Source organism: Podospora pseudocomata, chromosome 6 (genome assembly GCF_035222375.1).
Source record: "Podospora pseudocomata strain CBS 415.72m chromosome 6, whole genome shotgun sequence".
NCBI classification, from domain to species: Eukaryota; Fungi; Ascomycota; class Sordariomycetes; order Sordariales; family Podosporaceae; genus Podospora; species Podospora pseudocomata.
In genome coordinates, this window is record NC_085890.1 from 2,772,636 (window position 1) to 2,783,062 (window position 10,427).

Below are 10,427 nucleotides of genomic sequence, written 5' to 3' on the forward strand. Positions count from 1 at the left end.
ATACGTTGGGAAGAAGAAGAACAAGAACAAGAAGAAGCTCTCTCGCGCTCGCTCTCATCCGTGTGTATTTGGCGGGTGGTGTGTGTTGGCTCTGCGAAGGATTATGCCAAGACAGGGGTTTTTTTGGGGCCCAAAGTGAAGCCCAGGCAAGGGTTGATGGTGGCTGTGGCTGTGGAGGTAATGGGGCTGGATTAATTGTGATTTTGACTTGAGCATACGGATAACCGCCTGTGCCGTTGGATCGCATTCTGATATCGTGGGAGTTGTTGGGCTTGTCGGGTTTGCAATCTGGCCATGGTCAGCGTGACATGTTCTAGAACCTTGCTAATTTGGTCAGGTAGCTAGCTCCCTGAGTGACAGCGGGGGTGCGGAGGATGTTTAGGGGACGAGCAGTGTCAATCGAGAATCAGAACAGCTGGGTATCGAGCATAAAGTTGTTGTAGTGGAGAATCCCTTCGTGCAGGTGGTCGTGGTCGGTGGGCGATCAAGAAGTGGGGCTGGAGCTGCGCGTCACCACGCGACAAAAGCTTATCTTATCGAGCACGTCGTCGCCGCAATTGTTGCATCTGGCTTCAACCGCAAGGTCCTACAAGGCCGTTGTCCGAAGGCCACTCTATCGTCAAAATCTGTCGCAACTGCCATACGTGACCAAAGGTAGCCTCCTCTTATCCCGGAGCCTGTGCAAATCCCCTTCCAGACAAACCTTTCTCTGCGTGGCTTCTCACCTCGACCTTGAACCTCGACCGCCTCTCCGCCCCCGCATGACGACGGTATCACGGCCCCGATGGCACCATCCGCGGCGAACCCGACGGCTCCGGCCGCTAACGGACAGTCCGCCGCCCCCGCCGACGATGTCCCGATAGGACCTGTCACCGGCCTGTCTGAGATGGCCACCCAGTACATCTCGGAGCAGACACTACAACAGAGGCTCAAGGCCATAGCGTACGAAGAGGCAAAGGACGACCATTATAGGATAAGAGGCGTCCAATTGATTGACAACGTCCGCGAGGCACTGCAATTGTACGGCCACCATTGCTTTCGTGACCAAGTTCAAGACGCTGACGCGCTGCTAGACCCATCAAGACATTCGATACCGCAGCGATATACTACCACCGATTTCGGATCAGGTTTCCAAGTAGCGAATACAACTATGAAGATGTTGCACTTGCCGCTTTGTTTGTGGCCTGCAAGTCTGAGGATACCATCAAAAAGTCACGAGATATTCTCTGCGCTGCCCATAACCTACGGTCACCCCACGACAAGAAGACACCCGATGACAAGGTAAGGATGTTCTTCGTCCATCCACTTTCTGAAATCTGTCCTGACAGCCAACGCAGCATTTTGACGCCCCCTCCAAGTTCACGATAGGACTTGAACGCCACATTCTCGAAACCATCGGCTTCGACTTTCGAGCGCCATACCCGCAGAAGTTGTTGATCAAGATGGCCAAGAAGCTGGTACCGGAAGGGGAGCGCAACATGAAGTTTCCACGGGGAGAATGGAGCACGCTCACTTCATCGGAAAAACTACTACATACGGCCTACGACATGTCCATTGACATTTACAAGACCTTCGTGCCCATCAAGCAGACAGCCCTCACCATGGTGTTGTCTATTGTGAGACTCACGGCCATGTTGATGGAACAAAGCTTGGAGCCGCCGAGGTTCAAAACGAAGGTGGCATCGCGTACGCAAGAAGCGTGTGTGTATGAGACGATGTTGGATCTTATGGATCTGTACACTACCCACCCACGTTCCACCAAGGTCGGACTCAACTACGAGCTTCAGCACCTGATGGATGTCAAGATCGAGATCAACAAGAGAATGACAGCCGAAGGCTTTCAGCGATACAACGCCATGTGCAAAAAGTGCACCGATCAACCTGACAACCGTTCTGTCACGCCGGGGTCCGTAACCTCGCCAGCAACCAACATCTCCGGGACCGGGGGGACCTCAGTTAAGCGCAAGAGGGCGAACAGCGAAGGCACCCTGCGCTTCGTGTTTGACGTGGGAGCTGCCCGCCAGGAACGAAATCTGGCTGCGACATATTTCAACGACGAATACGAGGAGTACGAGGTGGAGGTGGAAGAAGAGATCAAGGTCCCACCAACTGACCCCCGGCATAACGCGGGCGGCGGACGGGGCAGCCATCACGGGCACCACGGTGGCCACCACAACAATCGACACGACTACGGCTACCACAACAGAGGCGGTAGGCACCCATATCACGATAACCGACACAGGGGCAACCGGCGAGGAGGCGCTGGGATGAACTAGAGGTCTGCGCCGAGGTCGGGCTAGGCGTCTCCTCCGGGTATTGGACACGGCCAGCCGACACCGGACCAGCCTTTTCCTCCTGAGCCTCAGTTCACGTTGTCTATTCGGCCAAAGCCATCTGAAAAGCCCAAAGACCCTGTATTTGAAACGCCGAAAGAACCCGCGCCTGGGAAGGCCAAAGAACCAATACCCAAACAGGTCGAACAACTGACAACACCTCAGAAGAGAGTCGTCCCCGACGAAGCCGATAAGCCAGGCTCGCCGAGTGCAAAGCGCCCTGCCGTGGCATACACTGCTGCTGTGTACCGTGCCGTGCCGCAGCCCTATGGTCATGCCCATCCCAAGCAGCCTGTGGCTCAGGATCCCTACCACGTCACGTATTCCGCCGGCGGTGGGCCATCGGGGTATGCGCATCTGGGGAGAGTGGTGCCTCAAGCATTTTTCAACAGGCTCAGGGGCCGGCGTTTCGTACGAGACAGGACCCATCCGTGGCACGACCCCAGTAGTGCCACGACAGGGCGGACAAGAAGTCGATATGTAGGAAGGAACGAGTTGCCTCCTTGGAGGCGAGGTGGTAGTCTTGTGCCTGCGGCGGAGGTGCAGGGTCAACAGCAGGGCAGCGCGTCGGGTGAGACGGAAGGTCCACCACAACAGACCGATGCGCCGGACGAGAAGCAGGAGGGCGCTACCAAGGATGAGGAAGAAGGTGCAGCAGCACAGGACCAGGAGCAGAAGAAAGACACAGCAGAAGATGAGAAGCCCGAGGGATAGAAAGACATGTTGTCATGCTGGGTGTGTTATTGGTGTTTGGAGTCTACGGGAGTTCTGATCAGCGGATGATGATTGATACCCAAAAATACACCACAAGACGGTGAGGCGGCTTGATGTGCAGGTTTTGGAAAAGAGGCAAGGCATTGCTGCTGCTCAAAGTGTATAAATTCTAGATGAAGACTTTGGGGGGGATCGTTCGTTCCCGAAAGCGAGAAAATAGTACCCAACCTACCAACCAACGTCATGCTAAACATGAGAGCGTATGCAAATGCTTTTTTTTTTTCTAAAGGGGGCTCAAGTATCCTCCTCCCCCCGCCTCATCAACGCTTCCCTCAGCAGTTGCCTATGCTCCTTTATCACCTCATCCGCCTCCTTTGTCCGTCCCTGCACCCTGAGGCATTGATCAAGCGCGAGGAGCCCATCAGAAAGGTGGACGTCCTCCCCGTGCTCTTTCCAGCTTATGCGGCCCCGTTTTATCACCTGTCGGAAGATCCCCTCGGCGGCTCGTACATCCCCCATGGCCATCTTTATGGAGCCGTACAAGAGATTGAACGACTCGGAGGCCTCCTGGACTTTGTTGACCTCTTTTAGTTTTATCGGATCGAGGAGGATGGGCTCGAGGAGGGAGGAGGCGGAGGTTAGGTCGCCTAGGGTGAAGTAATGGGATGCCAGCCAGGCGCGGACGTCCATTTCCCTGCCGTCGAACACGTCAGGGAGGGAGGAGGTTACCCGAGTAAAAAGGGAGTGAAATTTGGGGGTGAGGAGGGTGGAGGAGGAGGGATGGTGGGGGGGGAGGGAGGTGAAGATGGAGAGGTTGGACAGTTCTATTGTTCTTTTGTGGAGGGGGGAGTAGTGGGAGGAAAAAAGGGAGACGGCGAGGGAGATGAGGGAGGAGAGGTGGGTGTGGTTGATTAGGGGGGACTTGTCATCGTTGTCTGGTGATGGTGAGGAGGGGGGCGAAAACAGGAGGGATTTTCCGTTGGAGTAGAGGACTTTCCAGAGCTGGGCGGTGGGGTGGGGGATGGCGCCGTTTTGGAGGCGGACGGTTTCGGTCAGTTCGAAGAGGTGTTTGAGGAGGTAGGTTTCCAGCCGTTGGAAGTTTGGGTCGGGGATGGAGCGGAAGAGGGTGAGGGCGTGCATTACCCAGAAGAAGAGGAGGGGTGATTCTCGACCGCTGGAGAGGGTGGAGGTGAGCTCGGCGAAGGTGATGCGGATTACTTTTATTGACTGGGCGCGGTTGTCGGGGTGGGAGGTGTCGTGGAACAGACGGACGGCGGTCATCAGCCGGCGCCAGATCTCGAAGCCGCGGCGGACGCCGGTGTGGGTTGCCACCACGGCTTTGTCGTTGCGGGCTTGGTCTGGGGAGGTGGTGTCTTCGAGGAAGGACCAGCGGTTGGAGGTGAAGGATGCCGTGAAGTAATCCCTCACGGCGCGGTACATGTTCTCGGTTGACTGGAGGGTGTCGGGTGCCTGGAGGTTTCGAGGGGAGGGTGATCGGGAGAGGGACAAGGCGGTGGAGGTGGATGGGGGGGAGCTGGCGGTTTGCTTTCGGGATTTGTGTTGTCGGAGGCGTTCGTCGTCCGTCATGAGCGACAAATCGATCCATTTGCCGTTTACTAGCAATAAACCTCTCCGTCGCTGTACATAAGGGACAGCATGCTGTTCATGATGGTGCGATGGAATGATCTCCTCGACATCATCTTCCTGAAGTTCGGGTTCGGGTTCGGGTTGGGCATGCTGGCTGGCGTCTCCTGCTGCGGGCCGCATCGGCATCGGCATCGGCACGGGTTGCTTCAGCTTCGGCTTCCTTGGCCTGTTAGCCAAAGCGCTGTCCGATCTCTTACGTTTCCCGAGGCCCCATCGTTTAAATCGTGCTCTGTACATTTTGTTCCTGTGGGTTTTGGTTTTGCTCGTCAGCAAACCCCCATCCCCTGCGCGAGTGGCCGACTTACGTGGCAAGGAAGCCATATCGAACCTCCATCGTCTGCATCAGCTGCGTCAGGGTTTCACGATGGTACAGCTGGGTGATTATTTCCCTGTGCTTGTTGAAGTCCTCCTCGGTCGCCCATTTCTTCGTTCCGGTACTACTGCCTCCTCCTCCTCCTCCTCCTCCTCCTCCTCCTCCTCCTCCACCTCCTCCTTCTCTTCCTCCTTCTTCTTCTCCTTCTCCTCCTGTCAGGCCTGTGATGCCGCTAGCCGGTAGTGCAGCTTCCCGTTCGACTGCCACGGTTGAAGGCCCGGGGCCAGCTCCGTCGCTTGCCACCATACTATTTTCCCCGCCCGGACGGATGTTCCCGTGAGACTTTTGCAAAAACCCAGAATACTGACCAGTGGTTTGTACACGGTTTGCTATAGCGGAACACGGAACGACGCGGGCGCTCCAGGTGCAAAAGAGGATCGTGGATTTTTATTCAGGAACAGCTACCGGCGGCGAAGGAGATGCGGAGAAGGATAGGATAAGATGGGCTGCCTGGTAGGTGGTGGTGGTCGTGTGGAAAAGGGTAGTGGAAAGTGTCCAAGTTCTGGGAGAAGCTGATGGTGGGACGACAAACGCGGGATGGAAAGCGACGGCATGCAGCACACCCCCTCTCAGGTCCGGGGGACTGCCAGGCCCTTTCAAATCATGCAAGATGCCGAGAAATAAGGGCACATGGCAAGACCCGTGGACATGGCAGCGGGTTGCTGGGAGAAGCGCTTCGGCAACGGGAGAGGCGCTGTTGCGCGTGCGTGCGTGCGTGTGTGTGTGCGTGTGTGTGTGTGTGTATGTGTGTGAGTGTTGTGCGACAGGGGCATGGGAGTGGTGTGCATAAAATGTTCGGGTGGGATCCAATCAGCGGCGTGCCATCCCGCGTGGTTGTTGGCTGGCTGCTGGTGACGACGACCCAGCAGCAGCTCACACACACACACCCACGGCAATGCAAGAAGATATGTCCGAAGAGCCTGTTGCGTCAGAACGTAAAGGGGGTCAAGCTTGGGGAGATTGGATGGTGGCTTGGGGAGATTGGATGGTGGCTTGGGGTAGGTAGCCAGCAGTGGTGGTGATGAGTTGTGGTCTTGGGAGGTGCGGTTGATGTAAGCTTCTTGGCAGTGAGTTTTCAAGATGATGTTGGCGGCCGATCTGACTGAGTCGGCGAGCAGGAAAGACAACTCAACTCGCTAATGCTTTTATAGAAGGTGTTTGGGTCTTGTGCGTTACGTTCCGGCGCCCCTGTTTGCCGATTCTCACTGTTCTGCCGCCAACAGACTCGACCATGTTGCTGCCGTACCACCGAGGGGTATATCTGAGGAATTAACTTTGTGACAGCTAAGGATGGTGTTTTCTGTTTTTGACTAATGTAACCGAAGTTCATTATGCTCGGCACCTGTCTTTGGATGTCTGGTGATGTCAGATTGCCATACGTGGCATGAGAGAATGCTGTTTTTTACCATGCCATCACAGCTTCTATGGCAGTGAGAAGGCATTGATTGTGGTCTATACACTGACCAAAGGTAAGCGGTAACCCATATCCCCAGCAAAAGCCAAGAGAAGCATTCAAACTTTCCACAGCTAAAGCAATTAAAGGTGACAGCGCAGAAGAAACGAATCGGGTATCATTGGCGCGCACTCTCGCGCTGCACATGGCTCAAAGGACCAGAGCAAACAATCCCCAACTCCGCTCATAACGACACCCCCAGATTCCGCAAAGACAGACCCCAGACTCGGAAAAGAAAACTTCTCCCGGGCCAAACCCGCCGCGCCTAGACAACCTCATCGGCCTTGTCACTCACTACGTTCGAACCCTTCTCCTGCTCTTGTCGCTCCTCAGTATCGGTTCTCCGGTGCTCCTCGGCAACATTGTTCTGCTCCTCGGTATCCTTGTCCTCCTGCTCATCAGCAGCATCCTTGCTCTGCTACTCCTCAGCATTGTCCATCTGCTGCTCGCCGGCATCCTTCTCCCCATCCTCAACTTCAACCACCTCCTTCTCAACCGAATCGACAACTTTGTCCGTGGCACGACCGGGTGGAACTGGACGAGCCGGAGCAGTCTCGGGAAGAGCAAGACCAAACACGGCGTAGCCAAATTCGTCCAAATCCTCCACGATCAAAGCGCACCAAGATTCCTGCTCGACGCTGATCTCGGCCTCGGTGCGGGCGACGTACACGAGAGGGTAATTCCACGTCTCGGAATTCTCTCCCTTCTCACGATGGGATTCGAGCTGCTTGATGGTGCCCTCGATCAACATCATCTCTTCGCGCTTGAGTTTGTTGCTGTCGTCTCCTGTGTGCGGGAATTCAGTTGGCAGCTGAAGGGGAGAAAAAGGAAATCGGAATGGCTTACCCTCCACTTTGAGTCCCTTGTCCTTGAGGTACTCATCATACGCCTCGATAATGTCCTTGGTCTCGATGGGACGGGGCGGGGCTGCGACACCGCGGCTGATCCAGGCGTTTTCATTGTCGATGTAGATGTCAAAGATGTCGACGGTTCCCAACCGGAGCAGGGCATCGACTATCAAGGGGCTGTTGTCACTGTAGAGAACGAGGACGAAGCCCTCCTCCTTGGCGGCGCGGAGAACGCGGACTGAGTCGCTGAAATAGGCAAGCTGCTCGACGGCGTTGGCTCTGCCGTAGGCTTTCATGTAGGCCTCCTCGGAAGCCTTTTGCTTGGCGCGGTACTCTTTCCTGGAGATGCCGAGGTGGGCGAGCATGTCAGGCCTGCGGGAGAGGTCTGGTTAGAGAGTCCAGAAAAGCGAGAAGATTTTTTGCGACTCACCAGGCACCGCTGTAGGAGTACGCCTCCATGACCTCGTCTTGGGTGGGCATCGGGTGGGTGGGAAAGACCTTCTGGAAGACCTTGTGCATGGCGTGGCAGATGCCGGTGCGGTTCTCGAGAATGGCGCTGGCGTCGAACACGAGGGCTTTGGGACGGACACCCTCGTATTTGGGGATCTCGTCCACCTTGTCGAAGGAGCGCTTCATTGGGGCCCGTTCACCTGGTTGAAAGTGTTAGTTGGTAGCGAAAGGTTCTGGGGAGAGGTGAGAGGTGAGAGGCGTTCAGGGAGGTCAAGATGTTGTGGAAGGTGAAGGGAATTGCGAGAGGCGAAGAAATTTGTAGATGGGCAAGAGGCTCTGGAAGGTAGGATATGTAGCCCACCGGGCCACATGACTAAAGGAGTAGGGTATTGTTGGAGATGGGACGAAAGGAAGGCCCTGAGTGAGATCGGACGGAAAACATGGTCTCTGGGCTGGGTGATGTGTGTTGAAAAGACAAGAGTCTCAAGGATGATGGGACAAAGAGATGGACCCGAAGCACCGCCTCCTGGCCCTCATGGACTCGTCCCAGAGCCTTCTCGTGCTCCTGTAATCTGTCCATGAGAGCCTCGAGGTGCTCGAGAGCCGGCTCGGAGCCGGGCTCGAAGTTGAACCTCGACGCGTTCGCTCATGGTGGTGATGGCTTGGGAACGAAGAGGGTGGAAAGGGAAGTGTGAATCTGGAGGTGGGTTTTGTGGGCTAGAGGAGGAATAGAAGAAAGTGCGGCTTGTGTGTGCGGTTGGGACTATAGGCGGCTTGGGTATCAAGGCAATGAGGCTGCGATGTCAACTTACCACCGTTGTCGTCGTCAGTGATCACGAACTCGCCGCTGATGTGCTGCGGCTTGGTGGGAGACATCTCGGCGTTTTGCCAGCCGACAGGGTGATTGTGGTTGGTGTTGAAGGAATAGGAGGCGGGGCTAGAGAGTTATTTCGACCGTCGACGGTGGAAATACTTATAATAGCCTGGCATATCGTGGTGAGTGAAAAGGCAAGAACCTGACAATAGGTGGCCTTGGTATTCACATTTGTGGGCTCTCATTCAGTCTGGGACCACAATAACAGCATTTTGCAACTCCTTATCTTGCTCTTCATTCTGATAGCTTCTTTCAGCCTCTGCTTGAGCCATTATTCCTATTCACTTGAGTGATTGTCTCCTATATCGCTCCTCGATCTTGAAGTTGACCCTAACCCTGAGAAGGCTGGTTGGATCCCAGCAAATTCAGATCAAGTCGGGTTTCGCGGCATTTCTTGGTCCCAACACTTGACATGATCTATTTTCAGCATCAGTGCCAAATTTGATCAACATTTTTGATTCATGAGCCGAAGTTTCATGAAATATACCACACAGCCAACAGAATCATTTTGTATCTTCAGGTTTCGACTTCAGGTCGGTTCCTCCACTTCAGAGCTTGACTCATGTAGCTCTTTCAACTGACAAAGCCATAGGCATCATGGGCAGCACCACCACCACCACCCCCGACATTCGCCTGTCGACAGACCTAATTTCTCATCTCCAAAAAGCCATCCCTCAAGACGGAACCCGCGACTCCCTCCTCAGCTCCGTCATCCCTTCCCTTCTGAAGAGCGTGGCCGAGATCGCCAGAGACCTCCAAAGCTCCCACCACGTCTCCGCAGCCGGCACCTCCAACATCTTTGGCGATGACCGTACGCTTTCCTTCTCATCTCCTTGCCTCAGACCAAATCATACTAATTTCAACCCCCAGAACTCAACGTCGACGTCCAAGCCGAAGCCCACATCCGCCAAGCCATCACCTCCTGTCCCACCATCGTCACCGCCTCCAGCGAAGAAGACCCGGTCGAACGCCCCGTTGTCCACACCTCCTCCTCCTCCTCCTCCTCCTCCTCCTCATGCCACGAAAAATACACCCTCGCCTTCGACCCCCTAGACGGCAGCTCCATCATCCCCTCCAACTGGACGGTCGGCGCCATCATCGGCCTCTGGGACGGCCCCTCAGCCCTCAACACACCCCCCTCCAAATCCCAATTCCTCTCCATCCTGGGCGTCTTCGGCCCCCGCACAACAGCCATCATCGCCATCCGGCTCCTGTCTTCCCTTCCATCAATCTGCCTAGAAGCAGGCCTTGACAACCTAACCCAAACATGGGAACTCACCCGCCCTGCTTTGTCTCTCTCGGCCCCGAACCCAAAGACCAAATACTTTTCTCCGGCCAATCTGAGGTCGGCGTCGGATATACCGCAGTATGCCGGCTTGGTGAGCCAGTATATCGCCCAGGCGTACACGCTGAGGTACTCGGGGGGGTTGGTGCCGGACATTGTCCACGGGTTGGTCAAGGGGCATGGGGTTTACTTGTCGCCGGTGAGCGGGAGGCACGGGGCCAAATTGAGGCGGCTGTATGAGCTTTGTCCTGTCGCGCTGGTGGTCGAGTGCGCGGGGGGGGAGGCGGTGGAGTTTGAAAGGGGGGGGAGGCGGATTTTGGAGAGGGAGGTCAGGGAGACGGATGAGAGGGGGGGGATTGTTTGCGGGAGCGGGGAAGCTGTTGCGGAGGCGGTGGGTAGACTGTTTGCCTGATTTTTGGAATAGAATGACGGAGCTTGGGGTCAGAGTTG

The 10,427-nt window shown here is 55.7% G+C and overlaps 4 protein-coding genes across 4 annotated transcripts; 2 read left to right on the forward strand and 2 right to left on the reverse strand.

Moving 5' to 3' along the window:
• The first annotated feature begins 551 nt into the window (after window positions 1-551).
• CTK2 (RNA polymerase II C-terminal domain kinase beta subunit) lies at window positions 552-3,275 on the forward strand. Its single transcript, XM_062892376.1, has 3 exons — window positions 552-1,020; window positions 1,074-1,281; window positions 1,338-3,275. Exons 1-3 carry the CDS (start codon window positions 785-787, stop codon window positions 2,274-2,276), a joined length of 1,383 nt encoding a protein of 460 aa, XP_062740909.1. The 5' UTR covers window positions 552-784; the 3' UTR covers window positions 2,277-3,275.
• A 66-nt stretch (window positions 3,276-3,341) lies between these two features.
• QC762_606900 (uncharacterized protein) lies at window positions 3,342-5,028 on the reverse strand (the record flags this gene model as incomplete). Its single annotated transcript, XM_062892377.1, has 2 exons — window positions 3,342-4,860; window positions 5,000-5,028. The coding sequence occupies 2 exons, from the start codon at window positions 5,026-5,028 to the stop codon at window positions 3,342-3,344; spliced, it is 1,548 nt and encodes a 515-aa protein (XP_062740910.1).
• A 1,263-nt stretch (window positions 5,029-6,291) lies between these two features.
• QC762_606910 (uncharacterized protein) lies at window positions 6,292-10,389 on the forward strand (the record flags this gene model as incomplete). Its single annotated transcript, XM_062892379.1, has 5 exons — window positions 6,292-6,536; window positions 6,610-8,814; window positions 8,939-9,225; window positions 9,279-9,503; window positions 9,563-10,389. Exons 4-5 carry the CDS (start codon window positions 9,290-9,292, stop codon window positions 10,387-10,389), a joined length of 1,041 nt encoding a protein of 346 aa, XP_062740911.1. The 5' UTR covers window positions 6,292-6,536; window positions 6,610-8,814; window positions 8,939-9,225; window positions 9,279-9,289.
• Window positions 8,192-8,694, reverse strand: QC762_606905 (uncharacterized protein; the record flags this gene model as incomplete). Its single annotated transcript, XM_062892378.1, has 2 exons — window positions 8,192-8,463; window positions 8,631-8,694. The coding sequence occupies 2 exons, from the start codon at window positions 8,692-8,694 to the stop codon at window positions 8,192-8,194; spliced, it is 336 nt and encodes a 111-aa protein (XP_062740912.1).
• Window positions 10,390-10,427: the final 38 nt, after the last annotated feature.

Excerpts from the sequence above, each read along its gene's own strand:
- CTK2 (XM_062892376.1), top strand. The coding sequence starts at position 785 with ATGGCACCATCCGCGGCGAACCCGACGGCTCCGGCCGCTAACGGACAG. Across the intron at positions 1,021-1,073 it reads GTCCGCGAGGCACTGCAATT|ACCCATCAAGACATTCGATA; the intron begins GTACGGCCACCA and ends ACGCGCTGCTAG. Across the intron at positions 1,282-1,337 it reads AGAAGACACCCGATGACAAG|CATTTTGACGCCCCCTCCAA; the intron begins GTAAGGATGTTC and ends CAGCCAACGCAG.